Genomic DNA, 21,510 nt, shown 5'->3' with positions numbered 1-21,510 from the left:
CCTGGTATGTAATAGTATAAGTACTTTTGAAGGCATTTTAGGCTAAATGAATCAAATTAAAATGTTTCAGCTTAGATTTCTGTAATACTTCTAGGAACTACCTAACCACATCCTGTTGTCAATACAAAACTACTTACCTCATAGAAGTATTATTTTGGGGGGTTGGGTAATTAGGTTTAGTTATTTACTTAATACTTTTTTTTTAATGGAGGTACTGGGGATTGAACCTGGGACCTCCTGCATGCTAAGCATGCGCTCCACTACTGAGTATACCCTCCCCACCCTATTTTAAACCTTTATTGTACAAAACCAAGTCATTCACATCTTCCAATCTTCAACCATTTATCCCACTGAGATCCCACTTTTCCCCCCATTGTGTCACCATTTCACAAATTACTACCTAACTCTTCCAAGAAAACTTTGCTGTTTAAATGTTTCTCTTACTGCACTTTCTTTTCACATATAACATCATTATGTTTACACAATGCTTAGCATATTTTGCTATTTATTATGTGTGTATGTGTTTCTGTGTGTATGCATGCACATTTGAATGTGCATTAGCTTTTTCTCTGAATAATATCACTTTTTTAGGATAAGACTTACACTTACCGTTTCTTCTATTAGCCCCTAATGGGCTTAACATAGCGATCAGAGACATATTTTCAGTTTTAGGACAATGGTCCTCAGATAATAAAAGTAGAAATTAGCCTACTGAACATAAGCCATGAACTAAGTAAATATTGCTGTGACTCGGCTCACACACATTTCCCCTGCCAAGAATTTGCTGGATTCCAAAATCCCTGAGATCAGAATGAAAGATGATCCCAAGCTGAATCAACTCACCAAATGCCATCTTTTCCTGATGTATGTTTATTGATGGCTTCCTTGCTGGGATGAATAAGCTGCATACATACTCTGTCTCAAAATTGAAAATTTTGTTTAAATATTTCCAGTCTTTTAATCAGAAAGTTGATGATTCTTACAAAATGTAATTAGTAAAGATACCAAAAAATGTCGTTTTTCCAACTATCAGGAAATTGTGAAAGGAGCAGGGAGATACCCTTGAGGAATAGACAGACCTAGAAATTATACTCTATGATTGTGTTATTTGTTTTATATCTAACTGCCTAACCTTGGGGACATAGACCTTGGAGAATTCTGACAGAGTTTACTGTCATGAGGTACAAAGAAAATAATTAACGCAAACTTCCTCTTCTTCAACTTAGAGTGTAACTGACTCATTGACATGTTGCCTATGCCTTAAAAATATTGATCACTATATAGAGATGATACTTCTTAAAATCATAAAAAAATTTACAATATATTTTCTAATGACCTTAACATAATTGTGGCTGATAGGATGTGTTTATTTAGTCTTATGTCTGGACGTGTATTTATATAGATTCGCAATGTTTTTTGTTCCATCCGGAATGCGCATGCTTTCAGCTGGGGGTTGATAGAGTTGGGGGTTGGGAGGGTGGGGGTATTTTAGGCATCCTGGTCATGGTCGTGGGTCCAGCTGTTTCCCTTCAGGACAGCCACAGAGGCTAAATATTGACCCAATGCAATTACACCACACACTTTCCTGATTAGGAAGTCCTGAGATACGTGCATATGTAGGGGCGTCGGAAAACAAAGGTTACACGTATTGTTTAAAGGGGTTGATAATTCTTCTGCAGCTAATACTGAAAGGTTAAACCAAAGTGGTAGTCCACAACTCAGCACCTAATTGAGGTTCACATTTGCAAGTGTAAGCTATTTTTAATATGGAGTGGCTAAGAAAAAAGACAGTATCTGCTTACCTGCTTGAGCATCTCTTGGTTGGCCTACGTGAAAGCAGTTGATCTTTCAACTAAAAGCTTGTCAGGGATTAAATCATCAAAAGTGCTTTTAAATCCAACCAAAGGATTATTTTTAAAAAGATCACTTGAAACAGAGACTTTTTTTTCTATTTACAGATTTTTTTTTCTTTTACAAATTTCTCTATCTGCATTAGAGAGCAAAACCGAAAGAGTAAGATAGCTGAAGTCCATGTGGGCAGAAAAAAAAAATTAGTGCAACAAGTCCTACTTTTAATACTATTGATTCTATATATTGTCATGCTATAATTCTAAATTTTTACCCTCCAAATTTTGTTCAGAATTGCATGCAGGTTTTAGTTAAAGAAAGAACTGTGTGTGTGTGGTACTAACTTGTTTTCATCCTCCAATGCGTGGTTTTGTTAAAGCTTCAAGACCTTAATTTCATAAGTTCTGATGGTGTTTTTAGATTCAGAAACCCAGACTATGGCTGTCCCAAGAGAGGGTTTGGAGATTCCATTATCCAAATAAATAAAAAAAATGGATGTCTTAATTATGTGTAATATGCTATCTTTGTGTGTTAAAAATATAGAAATATTTCAATAAAGTACTGCAAAATTCAAAAGTTAAAGATTTGTTGAGCCAGTGGGTGCCAAATATTCTTGATCAAGTGATAAATGAGAGAATGCATTTATTTATAAAATTTGTCTTTTTTTCCTTACTGCAGCAATAGGCTGCAGAGAGAGAAAACAAAGGAGAAATTAAAAGAGGGGAAAATTAAGCTGTAGGACATTACTTTTCAGGAGACATGTTGAGGTTCAAAGCTAGAGAGATATTAGAAAAAGTATATGAACCCAGTCAAATTGCTAAAAAAAAAAATGTTTTCAAAAGGGAGAAATCTATCATTTGCCTGGGATAGAAAAATTGACTATAACCAAAAGACTTTGACAGACAATAAAGGGAAATAGCAAAGTAGACTGGAATGCCAGGGGTACCCCAGATCTCTGCAGACCACATCATCAATAAAATTATTAGCACATGTTGAGAAGTATATAATTTCTGACACATAATTTTATCACAATGAAATTTAGGAAATTTTCTCAGTGGCTTAGAAAAAGGAAGATTCTTTGGGGCTATCAAAAATATTTCACGTTCTCTTATGGTTAATTCTGCCAAAGTTTTGATGCCCAGAATTTTGGATTTTTTTTTTTTTTCTGTAAGTTCTCTAGGGCAATCAGAAGAAGCCAGAATCCATACCCCTCTCCTTCCCATTTCTTGTGGCCACCATGTCTTCCATGACAAGAATTCTGCATCAGCTACGTGATTTTTTCAAGATACTTCATTCAGGGACCACTATATCACAATCATTCAAAAGGCTAATTTAATAAACCATGCTGTTACTACAGACTATGGGTTACTGGAATTCCATTTTTATTTGCATGGTGCTTAGTACTGCCTTCAAGGCCAAGGATATGTCCAAATACTCATCTTTGAAGGTTTATTTCAAAAAATTACCACTACTAATCTGGGCTTATTTGGGAAAATATAAACCTCACCAGGAGGTTATGAAAGGAAATTATTTAAGCATGTGTTGAAAAGTTGATTTAAAAAAGAAAAAAGAAAGAAACCTGATATGACACAGTGATGATTAGTGCAGGAAAGAGCTAACTTCCCTAGAATTGGGGATGTTCGAATTAACAGAATATAGAAAGATGGAGACAGGTGTCCTAGATCAAGAAACTAATAGAACCACAACACATGCATCTCTTCTTACTCTTTTCTTGTAAATCTTTATCATGATTGGTAACACACAATTAGAAAAGGCAAGTTATTATATTTAATTTCAACCAATTATTTGCTTAAAGCAATCCAATGATCTATCATTTATTTTAAAACTTTGGTAAAACCTATCATAGTCATGGATTATCTGTTATCTGCATTGAGTTATCTGACATTATCAAGGAAGGATGTTTTTGATGAGGTAAATGCTTTCATCAATCTTTCGCAGATTTTGAGCTGAATTCTTCAGGTCGCCCTATACTCCTGGCCCATAACATTTCAGCTCTACCAGAAGCAGATAACTATGTTGCAGCTTAATTTTGGGCTTAGCCACATGGTTTTCTTTGACTCATAAAACATCAACAGGTGAGACTCCAAACAGGAACTTGAAATATTATTTTGTTGTCTGAGATAATTTAATGTGACTCAGCTTTCAACATAGGCCATTAGCCAAATGGCCCAAGGAAGATGACGTGCACACAGGTGTACAGAGTGAAGACTGGCTGATGCAGTCAGCTCGGCCTCGATGCACAAGGGGCTCAGCCAGTCTCAGCGGAGCCACCTCAGCGCAGCCAGGGATTCAGAAGGATTCCTACTGCTGCCTCCTACTGGAGCTCACAATTGTTTTCTTTCTATCAATAAGTAACGTGCTCAGTTAGATCTGTGTAATGTATCTTGATCAATATCATGGTTACCACATTATACTATCATGGGGAAAACGGTAAAAGATATTGGGATCTCTCTATATTATTTTTTTACAACTTCAAGTGAATCTAAAAGTATCTCAATCAAATTTCCAATAAAGAAGTAAATAAAGTAAAACCACATTGACTTAAGTGGAAAAACCAGATTGATGGGCATATAGCTCCAAAATGCGCATCATTTTCTTGCACTAGCACATAGTGGCACTGTGGTTATGGTTGCCAGTTATAATTTAACTGTACCGTATCTGGATGTTTTATGTGAGATATATTTCCGATTTATTTATTTATTTTTTTTGCCTGGGAATCTTCCACTACCAAAATTATTCTTGTGGAATTAAATACACATTCCTTAAAAGATATTACTACACATCAATACAAATAAATGAATAACAAAAAAGATATTTAGTGTTTATGTCAAACTGCTCGTAATTACTACATTCATATTGAGAAGTAAGCTTCCTCATTATAAGCTCTAACGCTTCAGATCATCTGAAAAATCCTACACTTCACATGACTTAATTGAATGAAAATTGGTCCAGGACAATCACATGGTCATGTGTATTAACATAGAAACCTTTATGGTTCATAATCTGAAACAAAAATTTACTTTGAGAAGTCTTTTATTCCTACGATTGTCATTTTAAAGTGATTTCATTACACATAAGAGTGAACATATCTTGGACTTTCAGTTGCAAGGTTAGCAAGATTTGTGTATTGATTTGCTACTGAAAAACCCTGACAGTACTCTCAAAAAGAAATAATGAATATTTTCTAGCTTTACACTTTTTCACAGAACAATTTAATATTGATTAATTTCTTCACTGACTCCTTCACATCTTTGTTCCTGAGGCTGTAGATCAGAGGGTTCAGCATGGGGATGACCACGGTGTAAAAGACAGAGGCCACCTTGACCATGAGCCATGAACTTTTGGAGTTAGGGACACAGTAGAGAAAGAGGATGGTCCCGTGGAAGATGGTGACGGCGGTCAGGTGGGAGGCACAGGTGGAGAAGGCTTTGTGGCGCCCCCCAGTGGAAGGCATCTTCATGACAGTGATAAAAATGAAAACATAGGAAGTGAGAATGATCATCAGGCTGCTTACTTCATTGAATGTGGCAGAGACTAAAAGGACCTTCTGGCTAATGTAGGGGTCAGAGCAGGAAACAGCAACAATGGCGGAGTATTCACACACAAAGTTATTTATGATGTTAGACCCACAAAAGGATAAGGTCAACAAAAAGTATGTGCACGTTAGGGAACAAGCCACACTCCAAGAGTATGACGCAGCCACCAACAAGGAACAGCGCTTCTGAGACATCACAGCTGCGTAGAGAAGAGGGCTACAAACGGCCACAAATCGGTCATAGGCCATCGCTGCCAACGTGTAAGTCTCTGTCACAACAAACATGCAGGCAAAGAAGAACTGCAGGATGCATCCTGTGAAGGAGACAGTTCTGTCTTCTACAACCAAGTTTTCCAGCAGTTTGGGTGTAACCACTGTAGAGTAACAGAAGTCAGCAAAGGACAAGTGGCTGAGGAAGAAGTACATGGGGGTGTGGAGTCTGGGACTGAGCTTGATAGTCAGGACCACGCCCAGGTTGCCCAGCACCGTGACCGTGTAGACGGTCAGGAACACCAGGAGGAGGGGCAGCTGGAGTTCCGGGTACTCTGAGAAGCCCGAGAGAATGAAAGTGACCTCAGCACTCTGATTCTCTTGGTTCCTGTGGACAAAATATGAAAGTTGGTTCAGTGACATGAGGAGCAAAATTTGGACATGGATGGCTAAAATGAGGAAATGTCAAGAGACTTGGTGAATATCTGTAAGTAGTGTTGTGGAAAATACTTGATTTCAATTCTTAAACTTATTTTAAAAGCTAGAATTTACTAATGTCACCATTATAGGGTGAGTATAAAATTTGTGCAAATGGAAAAATAAGTTGAGAAAAGTGGAACAATGGAGTTGACCTGTTATATTTCAAATGATCAGATCCAGTCCCCTCAGAGGCAGCTGGTTTCATGAGACAGATCAGTGTAGCTTTTTGCATGAATATGAGACAGCTAAAGTCCTGCTCTTGAAAGAAATGTGTATCATACATTTTTACAATTTCTTCCTTGCCTAACTTATTTAACTGTGAGAAATTAGAACTCAAAAGAGAATTATTGACCCAGCACAATGGTCAAGTTACTTTATTTTGCTTTTTTTTAACTACGGTTGGTGTAGCTATTACTGAATTTACCTTTCCAGTTAACTACTTAACACTCAGTCACATTTCTCTCCTCATATTTTAGAAATTTCCTGCAGAAGAATAATGTACTTCATCAGCTACATTTATCTAATTATCAAAATTGTAAAATCTGTTACTGTTACATCTTGTTCTATCAAGTAGTTAAAGAGACTCGTGGTAGAAATAAACTTAATTATATTCTCTTCACACTATTTTTCTTATGCCAGAGAACTTCCTACAACATCATTATTAAATGGTCAACTTACTCTAACTCAAAACTCCCAAAGATGGGGCACTGCTTTCTGATGTATGATTAGACCGTGGTTTTCTACTGAGTTAAAGATTTTCTTGCTCTGAGTAGGTTTCCACAGACATAAAGGTAACTCTTTCAGTGCCCTATACTGTTATCTTCATGATCTTATCCAATAATTTTCTCTCTACTTGACCGATGGCCATGGTCCTACTCCGTCAACTATTGTCAGCCCTCAAAAATTACAACTTCAGCCACATCTGTAACCTAGTAGACATTGTACTTATTTTCTGTCATTTACCATTTTATCATTGTCTGTTCCACAGCAAAATCAAATTCATGCAAACAAAGATGGAAGAAAGTAGGCACTCAATAATATGTATTGAATAAATAAATATATGAGTATGTGAGTGACTAAAGTCTAGGTATATAATAAGCATATTGGGGTAAAAACTCTCATAATACTCTAATTGTAATAATATTATAATAATATTAAAGAAGTTAGACTTGCCTACTAAGGCAGCAGCATGCTGTGAACTCACAGTGCACTGAGACACACCTGGAGTCCTAGGAAACAGCAGCCACTGTGCAAACTTCCTGGGCCCTGAGCTTCCTGAATTAGCATAAAATAAAGATACGTATGGAGATAAAAGGACGCACTGAATTCTTTTTTTTAAAAAGGCCTGTGTTCCTCCAAAACGCTTCAACTGTTTTTTTTTTTCTTTTTACAGTAATTTTTTGCTATAATTCATTCTTCTCAAAGCCACTTCCAAATCTTTCTGAAACCTAAAATGGCACTTTGCATAAAGGGATGTTCATTCCACACAGAATTCTGTAAAAATCCTGTCTTATCAGGAGCTGAAATCAAACACTGTTTTGTTTTCCAGTTATTACACCTTTACCCTCTCTATGCACACTTGAGGTTTTCCTGTACATACAGAAGGACATCATTCACATAGCCCTGCTTTTTCTTCTTCAATTGTTCCTTTACTGTCCTTTGATTTGACACTTGTGATTTAATCCCTCATCACATTTATGATTTCCTGAAAGTATATTTCAGTTTAATGTAAAACTCTTTTTAAAAAGACTGAGTTTTAAGTTAAATACTCAAACACAGAATGCAGATTCTGTAACTGAAGAGACTTTTTCCCAAATCTGTGTTCATCCCCTGTGGTGCTTGTAAACAAAGTCTGAGTAGCCAGGACTGAGAAGGAAATCACCGCCATCAAAGATAAAGACATTTCGCCATGCGTATTCAGTTCCTCCTCATGCACACATCTTCCCCACACCTGCGGCTCTGCGTTTCACCTCCTGCACTCTGTGTTTATTGGTGGCCAACGTTCACAATCTTGCATTTAGCCCCAGGAAGTGTCGATCGTGTTCAGCTGAGAACACGAATGTCCTGTCCACTGTTTCTCTCCCTTCCGGTGTTATCTCTCCTGGAACGATTTTCACATCGTAGACCCACTATGCACTCAGTACTATAACAGGCTTTTCAGAAACTATACAATTATAAAACACGAGCCTCATTCTCAGTTTTTTTCCTTACGAGAAACATTCCAGGGAATAATGCATATAAGCACAAAAGACACATTGAAACACACATTTCTTATTTGTTATTTAAGTTTGTGTGGATAAAGTAAAGGATAAGAACATTGCAACTGAGAAAAACTGAAACATTTCTCAGTGATGTAGGCTGGTGAATCGTAAGAGATAAATGTGGTGAAAGATAAGGAACTGAATACTTCTAGTGAGCTGCACTAAATAGGTCACCTGGCCGTTAGTTTTACACATGTGCTATTTTCCTTTTAAAATGAAATAGGGATTGAATCAACTCACCGGAGTGCAGAATTTGACTTATTCATTTAATGGAGTTTGTTTGCTAATATTAATGGATTCCAGAAAAATTCCTGCTGAGAATTCTACTATTTTTAGTATAGTAATAAACCTGAAAAAAAAATAGGAACAGAAATCTACAGTATACTGCAATGAATATTTCAGGAATAATGACTTTTTCCTCTAATCTATTAAAAAATAAACTCAGAGATGACAAAGAGAAAAGGAGACAAAAAGCTGACCCCTAACACCAGACTGCTACGTTTATATGCCATCAAAACCTTAGGGAGCTTAACCCTGGAGAATATTGTTGACTCTCGCCTTGGGGATGAGAAATAGAGCAATTAGATGAAGCAATTCCCTGTGTGATGTTTTGGTCATATTTGATTTCTTCTGAAGATTGGGGAATAATTTCATCATAAACTCTAATCAATTGTCTTTTTAAAATGTTGAACAAGATATCTTTTGTCTTTAATTTTTCTTTTTAATAAAGGTGCTGGGGATTGCACCTCAGACCTCAAGCGTGCTGACCATGCACTCTACCACTGAGCTAAATCCACTCCCCTATTTTGTCTTTAAACACTGGAAAAATACAGAAATGTACAAAAGAAAAATCAGCTATTGGGCGACAATCCAAAGATTCTTACTCATTGTTGACTTCCGGGTTTTCCTTTGCTACATGAATATGTATTCATCAGTGTGTATCTGGAAATAAAACTTATACAATACATGCCATATTATAGTTATAGTGTTCATTATCCTTTCTTTAATTTAACATTGTGTTGTGAGCTTCATTTTCTATGAAAACCACTGATTTTGAGATAATAAGGTTTGTATTACTCTCCAAACATGAACACAGTTCTATTCAATTCTTAGATTTATTTTTGAAATTGAAAAAAGAGCTGGCACTCTGTTTTTTAAATTTGTAATCTAAGTTTATGGGAAGGAGAATGCATTTATTTTTTTGAGGAACTACCATATTTTAACAGATAAACATCTCAATTACAGTGACTTGATTTAATAGAACAGGTACAGCAAACTTTTCCTGGAAAAAGCCAGACAGTGTATATTTTAGGTTTTGTGGGCCATGTAGTCTTAATTTCAACATGTTGATTCTTCATCCTGAGGCACGGATGCAGTCACAGACAATACATGAACCGATAGGCCTGGCTTATGGGTTGTAGTTTGTCAACCCGTGCAATAGAATTTACTTCTTGATTATTCAGGGTGCAACCATTGTTTCCAGAGCAACAGGCTGATGCCCTCTGAGTAGGGATGTAGGCACCTAGGCGTCTTCCAAATCGTGGGTCGCAGCAATGTGGTTATTATAACCCGATTATAACACCCTGGGAGAAGCAAGAATTTGCTTTTACAAATCCTATGCCTTTCTGCATTGCGAGCACATCGAGGGTGCTCTTCACATGTTGAGATGCTTGAGTAATGTCCAGGGTATTTCCTGATTGGCAAAATCATGATAGGATTTTGAACTTTGGGTTGAACTATAAGGTTAACATAGAATTGCAGGGTTAAGAAAGAAAAACAAAAGGATTTTTAATCAGAAAAGATAGTCTGAGCCAAGATAGGAATTTGAATGTTCATGTTTCTATCAATCACTTAGAAATTGACTTTATGCAGTTAGCAGTACTAGAAAGAGTGGAGAACCAGGGGGTACCAGTTGCAGAAAGAATGTAACTGGGATCAGTGCCAGGAGTGGAACCTTGTGGCAGGGCTCCCCGCCAACAAGACAAGTGTGTAGTAATGAAGCAGTGGTGGTTGTAAACAGGTGTAGCCGTTGTGAAAGAAACTCATTCAGTTCTATTATTATAATCATGACATTCAATTTGGTTGCATTACAGTAGTTTACGGAGACAGAAAGACGTAGTAACCATTTTCATTGTAGTTCAGAAGGGAGCATTGTGTTCTTGACAGCATCTCACTGCAATTAAGTCAGTGGCTCCCGGTAACCATGAATAATTGTATACTCCCTTGCAATATGAAGTAATTAGAGGTGAGATGTGTGTGTGTGTGTGTATATATATATACACACATATATATATATAGTAATTATAGATGTATGTGTATATATATATGGGAGATAGAAGATCTTACAAACCATCAAGGGCCTGAAGGTGTCTGAAATACAGAAGAAAAACAAAAGGGGACTCCAACCAGTGTATTCAAATATTTTCAAGGCTAAATTGTTTGAGAAACCCTGGTCTCTTTCTTGTGTCTTCAAGGCAGAAAATTAATTAATTTAAAAAACCCCACAAGAACATGATTTCAGAACAACAACGACAGAAGAGCTTCCTCCCCATAGCACCCAAACAGAATAACATGGATGACCCCGCGCCTCTGGGCTGCTCAGTACCACTAAAAGGGTATAACAAGGGGCGCTAGAGATGTCAACTTTAACGTAAATAAAAGGCAGGGGCGGCCTTTCAGGAAGAACGCAGCCAGAAGTAAAACTCCACAACAGCTCTCTGCATGTCCCATCTTCCGTGACTAATCCTTATACTGGTCTAGAGATCTCACTAAGATCACCTCACCTTTGGTATTCTCAAAGTGCTCTGTTGTTTTTAAATTATCTATGATTCTCAAAACCCAGAAGTTGTACATATCTAACAGGTTGTTTTAACCGCCCACCCAAAAAAATAACTGTTTCAGTAATTAAACAGTTACTCTAATCTTCCTAACAAGGAAGGATTTGGTTCAAAGCAAGCTTTTTAAATCCTTGCCTGAAAACGAGAAGATCATTTCTGCAAGCTTACATGAGTATAACACAATCTAAAAATAAGGAATGCAATTCAAAATAGCCTCCCAAGTCCAGGATTACCTATAAAGGCGTAGTTACAGAGAGATGGAGGCCTACGGATACGCAAACCTCTGAGAACGGAAGGTACACAGTGCAGCCCGGGAGGACTGCTCTGGTCTCCAGGATAACTCGACGAGATTACAGGCGATTTTCTTGATCTTTTTGATCTGCTCTAGGTCTCCAGCCTGACACATATTTCAGAAAACATGGACGAGCCCAGGTAACTGTGATAAGGGAGCTCTTCAATCCCAGTTCACCGTTAGTTCTCACCACGTAAGAGGCGGCGCGTTTCTTTTTAAGTTTATCCTACTTTGACGTAAGGAGAAAGCAGTGTTGGTTTTACTTTTTCCCAACACTCCCAATTTGATTCTCCATTTGTGGTCTCATTCTCAACCAAAATACATGGTAATTGGTAGAACATTTTTCAAAGGGTCTAATAATAATAATAATAAAAATTTCCCTGAAAATTAGTAGCAATGCGTATGAACTTCTTTCTCTTAGAAGCGATACAAACGGAGCATCCACTAGGTGGCGGGGTGACACCATAATTTACGTCAGGACCCATCTCTCAGTGTATTAATGCCTTAGGGAGGATTACAGACAGAAAACAAGACATTCATGATTTGAATATAACCTTGAAAATTGTTCATTCCATCTCCTTTTCTTTCAAGAAAAAGGAAACTCATGTTCAAAATGGTAAGTTATTTGATCACATTTAAGCATCAACCCACCTTTGATTTTTATCTTTGCTTTTCCAATTTTTAATTTTGAGCTAGGAATGATGTACTGGTTCTTGATCACTTACACAGTCACACAGTTTCGGTAATAAAGAGTGTAATCAGTTCATTTCAATTTACTTATAATAAATAATACACAAATAAAAATGTGATTAATAAGATACACAGATATTCGTATAAATATTAAAATTCTTACAAAAATATAAATATTCCTAAAAGCAAAGAGCAAACAAAACAAACAAAATGCTAAAAAGCCACTTATCTATTAATATACACATACGTGAGTGTCATATATCCATATACGTATGTATGCATGTACATGATGTAAAAATATCATGTATGTGACAAAATATTAAAGAACTATACTAGAACATAATGATTATATTAATAGAGTTAATGACAAAGTTAAACCTGACACTATTCTATATACATGAGAAATTCATAAATAAAGAAATTCAGTAAAATGTATTCATTTATTATTCTATTATTTTATTTTGGTGGGGGGATTAAGTTTATTTAGTTTCAAAGGAGGTACTGGGGATTGAATCCAGGACCTCGTGCGTGCAAAGCACACACTCTCCCGCTGAAGCTATATCGTCCCCCAGAAATTCAGTAAAATTAAAATTACAGAATGAACTAGTTATTCCTAAACTGGTTTCATTTTTGTGAACAGAAACTGTTCTGAATGATTTGAGTCCTTTGAAATTTGCTGTGGCCTGCTTTATGATTCATCAAATAATTGATTGTGGTGAATTTTATATAGGCACTGAAAAACATCTGCCTGCTGTTTTTGTTGGGAGTCATTCTATAAACATTAACTAGGTTAAATATGTTAATTATGTTATTTAAAACTTCCACAACCTTAGACATTGTACTGCTTGTTTATTCACCAATAGAAAAAATATGTTGAAGTCTTCCATGATGATAAATGACTTATCTATTTCTTTTGTATCCCCAGAACTTTTCTTTACCTATTCTGAAGGTCTGTTATGTGCACTGACACTTGGATTGTAACCTCTTCATAGAAGGTGGCCATGTGTTTCATTATGAAATTATCTTTAGTAATTTTATTGCATTTAAAACCTACTATGTCTTATACTGTTATAGATGCATGAGATTTCTTTAGAAAGACTTTACTTTGTATATATTTTTACAATGCCTAAAGTAGATGAACACATGCATAACTTACTACTCATAAATTTTACCCAGGTCTATATCACACGGAAGTATTTGTTTATGTTCACCAAAATATAACAAGATTCTTTGAAATACTACTATTCATAATTTTTACTGAAAAGTTAAAAAACAAGAACAAAAGAAACAGAAAATCATGAGCATTTTATGTATACAATTTGGGGTATATTCATAAAGTGAATACTATAGCAAAGAGAATAAAGAAATTTGCAAGCGACAAGAATAAATCTTATAAATACAATGATGATCAAAAGAAGCCAGTTACCCTGTGGAGAAAGGGGAACCCTCCTACACTGCTGGTGGGATGCAGTTTGGTGCAGCCACTGTGGAAAACAGTGTGGAGATCCCTCAAAAGACTAGGAATAGACTTGCCATATGACCCAGGAATTCCGCTCCTGGGCATATATCCAGAAGGAACCCTACTTCAGGATGACACCTGCACCCCAATGTTTATAGCAGCACTATTTACAATACCCAAGACATGGAAACAGCCTAAATTTCCATCAACAGTTGACTGGATAAAGAAGATGTGGTATATTTATACAATGGAATACTATTCAGCCATAAAAACCAACAACATAACACCATTTGCAGCAACATGGATGTTCCTGGATAATGTCATTCTAAGTGAAGTAAGCCAGAAAAGAAAAATACCGCATGAGATCTCTCATATTTGGAATCTAAAAAAAAAAAAAAAAAGAACATAAATACAAAACAGACACACTCATAGACATAGAATACGAACTTGTGGTTGCCAAGGGGGAGAAGGGTGGGAAGGGACAGACTGGGAGGTCAAAATTTGTAGATACTGACAGCCATATGTAGAATAGATAAACAAGATTATACTGTATAGCACAGGGGAATATATACAAAATCTTGTGGTAGCTCACAGCAAAAAAAAAAGTGACAATGAATATATGTATGTTCATGTAAAACTGAAAAACTGTGCTCTACACTGGAATTTGACACAACATTGCAAAATGACTAAACTCAATTAAAAAAAGTAAAAAAAAAAAAAAAAGAAGCCAATTACCAAAAAAGTGTAATATATAATTTTATATATATAAAGTTACAAAAATAACTTTAAAATGATACCAGAGTTTTGTAGAATTTTTCCTGGCTTTTGCCCTCCCCTCTCTGGTGTGATGGTGGTGGTTTTGAAATTGTAGCCTGCATTCTTCATATGGGATTCTAGATCCTAGTTCTGGATGGTGTAGCATCAACCATATTTGCAAAATATTGTGTATGTCTATTGCATTCTTTCTGGAGTCTACAGATAGAACTGTCGCTAAGTGCAAATTCTGTTTCACTTAACATAGACATATCAGGCCAGAAAACACTGGGCATTGCTTGAAAACACTGCAAGATAAATAACAAGTCACTGATGCCTAAGGCTTAGAACAAAAATCAGGGGAGAGTTTATTTGGGAAATTAGGACAGTCACAAGCACTTCTGTATATAGAAGAATTAAGCAGCTATGAGCATGCTCAACATAGATTAGAGGACAGAAGGGAGGGGGGACTGGGAGTTAATGGGCACACAGTTTCTGTTTGGGATGATGAAAATGTTTTGGACATATACAGTGGTGATGATTGCACAACATTGTAATTACGCACTTAAAGTTGTTAAGGTCCCTTTTTTTATATATAAACACCTTTGAGGAATGTGGTCTGTGGAGCTTGGAAAAATGCTGTTAGAGAAAACACTGCCTCAGAATGTTACTGAGAAATAAGCTAAACATAAGTCATAACAAAACGACTTGGTAACATCCTCTGTCACAGGGATGATGTTTATAAGGGATTGATTGGATGAATTATTGACAGAAAAATCAACAGCCAAGGACATTGAGAAAGAAAGGACAACAGATTGTGGTGACTTTTTAAAGAGTTTTTATTAGACGACAGGAGATGCATGCTGGACCATCCAGCATCCTCCACAAACTGTAAACTGATGCAACATTAATGTTTTCCCTTTACCTGCAACCCAGTGTTCTTCTCTTTTTACTTCTCTTTTATTCTGAGGTGTGAGTATTACAAACTTTCTTTCCAGGTCATTAGAGTTTTCTGGTAACTGTCTCCATATTAAAATGGAAGCTGCCCTGCACTTACACATAGGAAAACATGACTTGATTGATACAGTTATTTTTAGTTCTTTGAATAATGGTAAAAAAAAAAAAGTTCGGCTTCACTTCAGTCAAATTATCCTGATGGGAATTTGCAAACTCACAGAGATACTGCAATAAATGTCTACAAGTTAAATATCTCACAGGTAAAGCTGTTTGGAGATCAGACAGGAACCGTGTATTGCTTTTGTTTGCATTTTTCACCAGAGAATGTGATAAATGTGCTATTTGAAGAGAAATAAATAACTTTTGCCAACATAAATGTAGAAGTTACCATTCTCTTCTCTTAAATATTTAAATAAAACTGGGAAGCCTCTTGAAATTTGTTTTAGAAAAAAACTGGACACCTTACCTTAGAGAGCTGGTAAGTTCTTTTTGCAGGATGCTTCAGAATTATTTGCATTGTGAGACTTATTAATGTATATACATTTACTGAATTCATTGATCATTTCTGAGTGTGGTGTATGGCACTGTGAAGCATTACACGTACCTAGATTTCAGCCAAATATCTGGTGAGTTGGACACATGATAATTTTCACTTAATCAACCCACAATTAATCACTGTCCTTAGGTCAATAAGAAATGTATTTTTAAAACTTATTATTAAAATATCAATTTAACAATTATTGGTACCTTGACTAATGTTTTTTAGAAAACTTTAGCCACAGTTTACATATAATCAACTTTTGAAATTGTTGCTCTATGTATTTAGTAATATAAAGCATCTCTTGTGGCTGCCTATTTTTTATGTAATTCATACATAACTTACACTCTGTGCCACTTGCATAAAATAATTAAAAACATGACAGTGATAAATATTCTTTCACAACTTGGGGAATGTTAAGAGGTAGTAAATAAAACTGATAGTTGGTGACCGATACTTCAGTAAAGGATATAGAAAATCTGAAAAGGAAATACTCAAGAAGGACAGACAGGGTGTGTCCAGTGACTCTGTTCCTATTTCCTCTGAATGAGTCATATTTGTAGTTTGAGTTTCTCTGCCTATTCTATTACGTTCAGCCAAACCTGAGCTATTTGTTAAAATACGAAATTAATGAAGATGATGCAAACAGCCCTTCAGAATGAGTGAAAGGGTGAGGAGTGAAAGGGTGAGGAGTAAAGGACGGGCAAGTTTAGTTCTGTACATAGTGGAGACCACCAAGGCTGGAGACCACCAGGGTTTCAGGGAAACTGACCCGAGTTTTAACATAAAACAATAGACTAAGAAACGAGGGAAGGTTACAGGGATGGGTTTATGTGACCTCCAAGTGATTTTTGCTAACAGGATACCAGTAAAAATCAGAAGACTCTTTCTCAGTGGCTCTCTCTGTGTCTCTCCAGCTTTCTGAAGTAAATTTGATTATAAACATTCTGTAGTTTTGTATCTCTTCAATACATGATAAAACAATTATAATGATAGTGATATATAATTAAAATGAACTTCCATTTCATTCTATCAAACACTGAAGGTAAATTTATTCATTAACTTGGCAAATACATATTGAATACTTAAAATGATCAAAGTGTAGAGTGCAGATACTAATAATAAAGAATAGAATTAATAATTTAATTCATGGTCATTGATCTTAACTCTCACACACTAGGTAGATTTGTATTTTGTCTCTTCAAAACCCTGCTTTATGTACACACATTTAAATGGTAATTCCACTGAAAGGGAAAAAGAAGGTGGGAAGTGTTACAGTTTTGAAAATAAATTGTAAATATATTGGTGCTGAGGTTATGAGTAGATGCATTAAAATATTTTAAATACTAAGGTTCAGTGTTTTATCCAGTTGAAGTAGAGAATTTACTACAGTGTGATTCAGTGGAATGGCTGCTTCTCAGTGGCTCCCCCTTGGCCTGTCTATGGTTCTGGAAGTTCCACCAGCAAACAGGTGTTCATTTGTCCTGAGGTATTTACTAGAGTTGATCTCACATTACATGATGGCAGGAACTAGGACGAGGAGGAAATAAAAATACTGGCGATGAAAGAGAGAAGAGTCAGCCTGAGAGACCAAGACTGATGACGTGGAAACTGAACAGAGCAGGCATTTTCAGGGTGGCTGATCAGGGAGAGCTGAACAATTTGTGTGTGTCAATTAAAAATAAGCCAGTTTATGCAAATGAGTAAGGCACTGTGTGAGATTAAATTTCAAGCTATATGTACTATTACTATCCTCAGATGTCCTGCTGAATGTCAAAAACAAACATTTTTGAAGTCTGAGATAAAAAATAGAGATAATTATATTTTTCTTGTTATCCTTTTCATTTACTATAAACTATAATATTTCATCTATAAATTAAGCATGTTTGTAAATTACTTATATTTGTAAATTACTTATATTTGTAAATTAAGTATGATCGTGATTCCAAATTAAAATTTTTTTTTCTGTTTATCATCTTTCCACCTAAGAGAGATGGCAGGAAATTTCTCACATATAACATTATCTACATATTATACTTCATATATTTGCACTTTTTGCATTTTCACTCAATGCTCCACTTCTGTGTGCATTTTCTCCATAATAAATAGTGAGAATAGCAAAGAGATATCTAATTTTTTTTCTACAGAAACATTTCTTGAATTTTATTAGGGCATAAGATCCAATTGTATTTGATAATACATGTTAATTGAATGCATATGGAAATAGACTGTACTCTCCATTACCAGTAAGTAATGTTTTCAAGAAAGGGCCAAAAAGACCTCAAGGAAAGCCTGCCTAAATGAAAATCAAATTTCTATTTCTGCAATGTTTAACCCTTTCCATTATAATCTGCCCCATGACAAGAAATACTATGTATCACCATGTTTAATCCGTATTTATATCATAAGAATTGATAATTGTCTAATTTCAGGTGGCTACAAACTTCTCTGAGTCATGGAAAACAGGAATAACGTTACGGAATTTATTCTCTTAGGACTTTCTGAGAAAAAAGAAATTGAAGCTCTCTGCTTTTTGCTATTCCTACTTTGTTACATTGCAATTTTGATGGGAAACCTGCTTGTCATGATGTCTATCACCTGCAGTCAACTTATCAAGCAGCCTATGTATTTCTTCCTGAGTTACCTCTCGCTCTCTGACCTCTGCTACACCTCCACGGTGACCCCCAAGTTGATCATTGACTTGCTGGCAGTAAAGAAGATTATTTCCTACAATGGCTGCATGACACAGCTCTTCACCATGCACTTCTTTGGGGGGATCGAGGTCTTCATCCTCACAGGGATGGCCTACGACCGCTACGTGGCCATCTGCAAGCCACTGCACTACACGGTCATCATGAGCAGGCAGAGGTGCGGTGCCATGATGGCTGCTTCCTGTGCTGGGGGCTTCCTGCACTCCTTTGGTCAGTTTGTCCTGGCCATCTTTCTGCCCTACTGTGGCCCCAATGAAATAGATCATTACTTCTGCGATGTGTATCCTTTGCTGAAACTGGCCTGCACGGACACAAGCAGAATCGGTCTCCTGGTCATCGCCAATTCGGGCCTGATGGGCCTGGTGACGTTCGTGGTGCTGTTGATATCCTACGCTGTGATCTTATATACCATCAGGTCCTACCCCGCGGATGAGGGCCGCAAAGCTCTCTCCACCTGCAGTTCCCACATCACTGTGGTGGTCCTTTTTTTCGCTCCTTTACTCTTTGTTTATATCCGACCAGCAACTACTTTACCAGAAGACAAAGTGTTCGCTCTGTTCTACACCATCATTGCCCCCATGCTCAACCCTCTGATCTACACACTAAGAAACACGGAGATGAAGAATGCCATGAAGAAGCTATGGTGCCGTATCATGGGAAGGAAGGAAGTAAACTGAAAAACATCCCTGATTTTCATAAGGAGCTTGTTAAATACATGATTTCTCTACTCTGAAACCTTTACAATGCATAGTGCTTGCCTATTTTTCTTGTACCTAGCAACTCAAGTATGAGCAAAAGTTTACAGTTCCCTGGATTTATGCAGACTCTCTGCTATGCTCTGATTTTCTTACTTATCTCTCCTCTGCCCCACGATCCTTGGGCTGTGTAACTAATTTAGCTACTTAGCAGCCGCCTATGGAAGGCAGCGTGCAACACAGATCAACACCGAGAGCCCATGTAGCTAATTCTTGTGCCTCACCATGCTCAATGAAGCTAATTCCAGCCGCCAACTAATGAATTAAAAAATAATTCCAATCTTTTACTTGTTTTGCTTAGAGAATATTCTAAAAGATCTAATTTAAGACCCACAAGATTTCTTTAAAAATTCACTTTTTTTTTCTAATAATTTTGTGGTCAGCTGCATTCTGGAGCTTCTCACATGCCCAAGCCTCTCCTAAGCCCCACATCGAACTTTTTCCTTCTGTTCTCGTGCACTTTCACTTCCAGCCCTGTTCATGTATAAATCAGCTGCCACTCTCTGGCTAATTCTAGTACCTTATAAAATACAGGTTAAAGGCATGAGTTCTGGACCCAGCATTGATTACTAACTATGAGGACTGGGACATATTCCCAACAAATCATCTATTACATGGTAATATTATTATGTTAGTTATATGTGTATAATTATGTAAATAGCACTATACATTACTATGTATAATAATGTATAACATATATTTTCAGAAAGGACTTTGCTGTACAGAGATAAATTGGGAAGCTATCTGCTCATGGCAAGAGAACCCATGGGAGCATATGGGCTTCCTGAAAGCACTGTTGAAAGAATAGCAGTCTTTTTCCAAGCATCATCTAGAAATTCCAATGCCTTAGCAAGCCTTTTTTTTTCCCCTGGGGAAACTTAAATCTTAAACCCTCAGCCTACGTGCTGTACTTCTAATCCAGGCTATAGGCTTCTCATGTGTTCCCCACTGCAGCTCACCTCAGCCTCCCTTAGATACCTGATTCCGCTCTGTCCTGACATACAAGCATCACACACAAGATTTCCTCATGGTCCCCGTGTCTCATGTTTAATCTCAGTGTTTTGGATCCTGATGCATTAGGGAAATGTAATTAGGAACTTTGGCATAACTATTTATTAGGGAGAAATTGAAGCTGTGGTTTATATCTTTGGCAAAGTATACTGATGGGAAATTTCTAAGGCCTCAGAGATATTGAGACAAATCTTATATTCCCATTTTCTCAGAATTTGCCTTAAATGCCAATTAAATATCAAAAAGAACATATAAAGTTATCTATATTTATATATGTAAATATACATAAATTTTCTCTAAAGACAAAGGTAAATAAACATCAGAGAGACACTTCTTTCTTTTCTAGAAATGGAAAAATAGTGCACTAAAAAAGTCTCAAATTTAGTTCAGTTTACCAAGTGTATCTCTATTGACGGAATTCATAAGAATTCTCCCATAAGACTTCATGCAATCTGAGATGTATTATTGCATAGCAATGCTGATTTTTTTCAATTCTGATTTTTCTTGGGTGTGAAGCCTCAAGCTTAGAAGAAATCTGCCTGATGAGTTTAGCAGCTGGTAAATTCAATCCAGCTCATAAATGTATGAGTGACTTTCCTTAAAAAGAGTATTTAAGTCATGCAGATTGTATTTATAATCTAACCCCTCAAATAAACCTTTTGCTGGAAAAATCTAGAATCATTATAAATGCTACTTCTACTATGTGAGGAAAGCTGCTTTCAACTATGATGAATTGAGTTTTGTGCATCAGCTCTTTGAGTTATCAGTACCATATCTCTCAGCCACCAAAATATTATTTGATTTACTCATTTAATCATATCATTAGCTCTTTGTGCTCCATGATGAAAAAAAGCTGAATATGAAAAAGATGCACTGGCCCAGCAGATCAGTGGACAGAATTTCAGTGAAAGGACTGAATACAAAATGATTAAAAATCAGAATACCAGTATGCTTCTAAGACAATGCAGAAGCAAAAATATATGGCAAAATTTTCAATCAATCTACTTGAATGCATAATATCTACGTGGTAGGTTTCTTTTTCCTAAGTTTAGAGCATTATTTTTTTGAGATGAAGAAAAATTATCAAAGGGGAATATGAGCATCTAATTTGGGTAGGGCTAATAATCCAAAGGAGAGAAAACAAAAACATTA

The 21,510-nt window shown here is 36.4% G+C and overlaps 3 protein-coding genes across 3 annotated transcripts in view; 1 reads left to right on the top strand and 2 right to left on the bottom strand.

Moving 5' to 3' along the window:
• The window catches only part of LOC102506531 (olfactory receptor 5D18), a 159,941-nt gene that overhangs the window by 3,290 nt on the left and 135,141 nt on the right, over window positions 1-21,510 (bottom strand). The window lies entirely within an intron of this gene.
• On the bottom strand, window positions 4,885-6,231 carry LOC102506794 (olfactory receptor 5D13). Its single transcript, XM_006179023.2, has one exon. It carries the CDS (start codon window positions 6,035-6,037, stop codon window positions 5,060-5,062), a length of 978 nt encoding a protein of 325 aa, XP_006179085.1. The 5' UTR covers window positions 6,038-6,231; the 3' UTR covers window positions 4,885-5,059.
• LOC102507058 (olfactory receptor 4P4) lies at window positions 6,010-19,559 on the top strand. Its single transcript, XM_006179024.2, has 2 exons — window positions 6,010-6,101; window positions 18,314-19,559. Exon 2 carries the CDS (start codon window positions 18,337-18,339, stop codon window positions 19,267-19,269), a length of 933 nt encoding a protein of 310 aa, XP_006179086.1. The 5' UTR covers window positions 6,010-6,101; window positions 18,314-18,336; the 3' UTR covers window positions 19,270-19,559.

The sequence above is a fragment of the Camelus ferus genome, chromosome 10, assembly GCF_009834535.1.
Source record: "Camelus ferus isolate YT-003-E chromosome 10, BCGSAC_Cfer_1.0, whole genome shotgun sequence".
Classification (NCBI taxonomy): domain Eukaryota; kingdom Metazoa; phylum Chordata; class Mammalia; order Artiodactyla; family Camelidae; genus Camelus; species Camelus ferus.
The sequence above is the reverse complement of the archived record's forward strand: the minus strand, read 5'-3'. Positions and strand labels throughout refer to the sequence as shown.

Bases quoted from the DNA above. Each gene is read 5' to 3' on its own strand.
- LOC102506794 (XM_006179023.2), bottom strand. From the start codon at position 6,037: ATGTCACTGAACCAACTTTCATATTTTGTCCACAGGAACCAAGAGAAT.
- LOC102507058 (XM_006179024.2), top strand. From the start codon at position 18,337: ATGGAAAACAGGAATAACGTTACGGAATTTATTCTCTTAGGACTTTCT.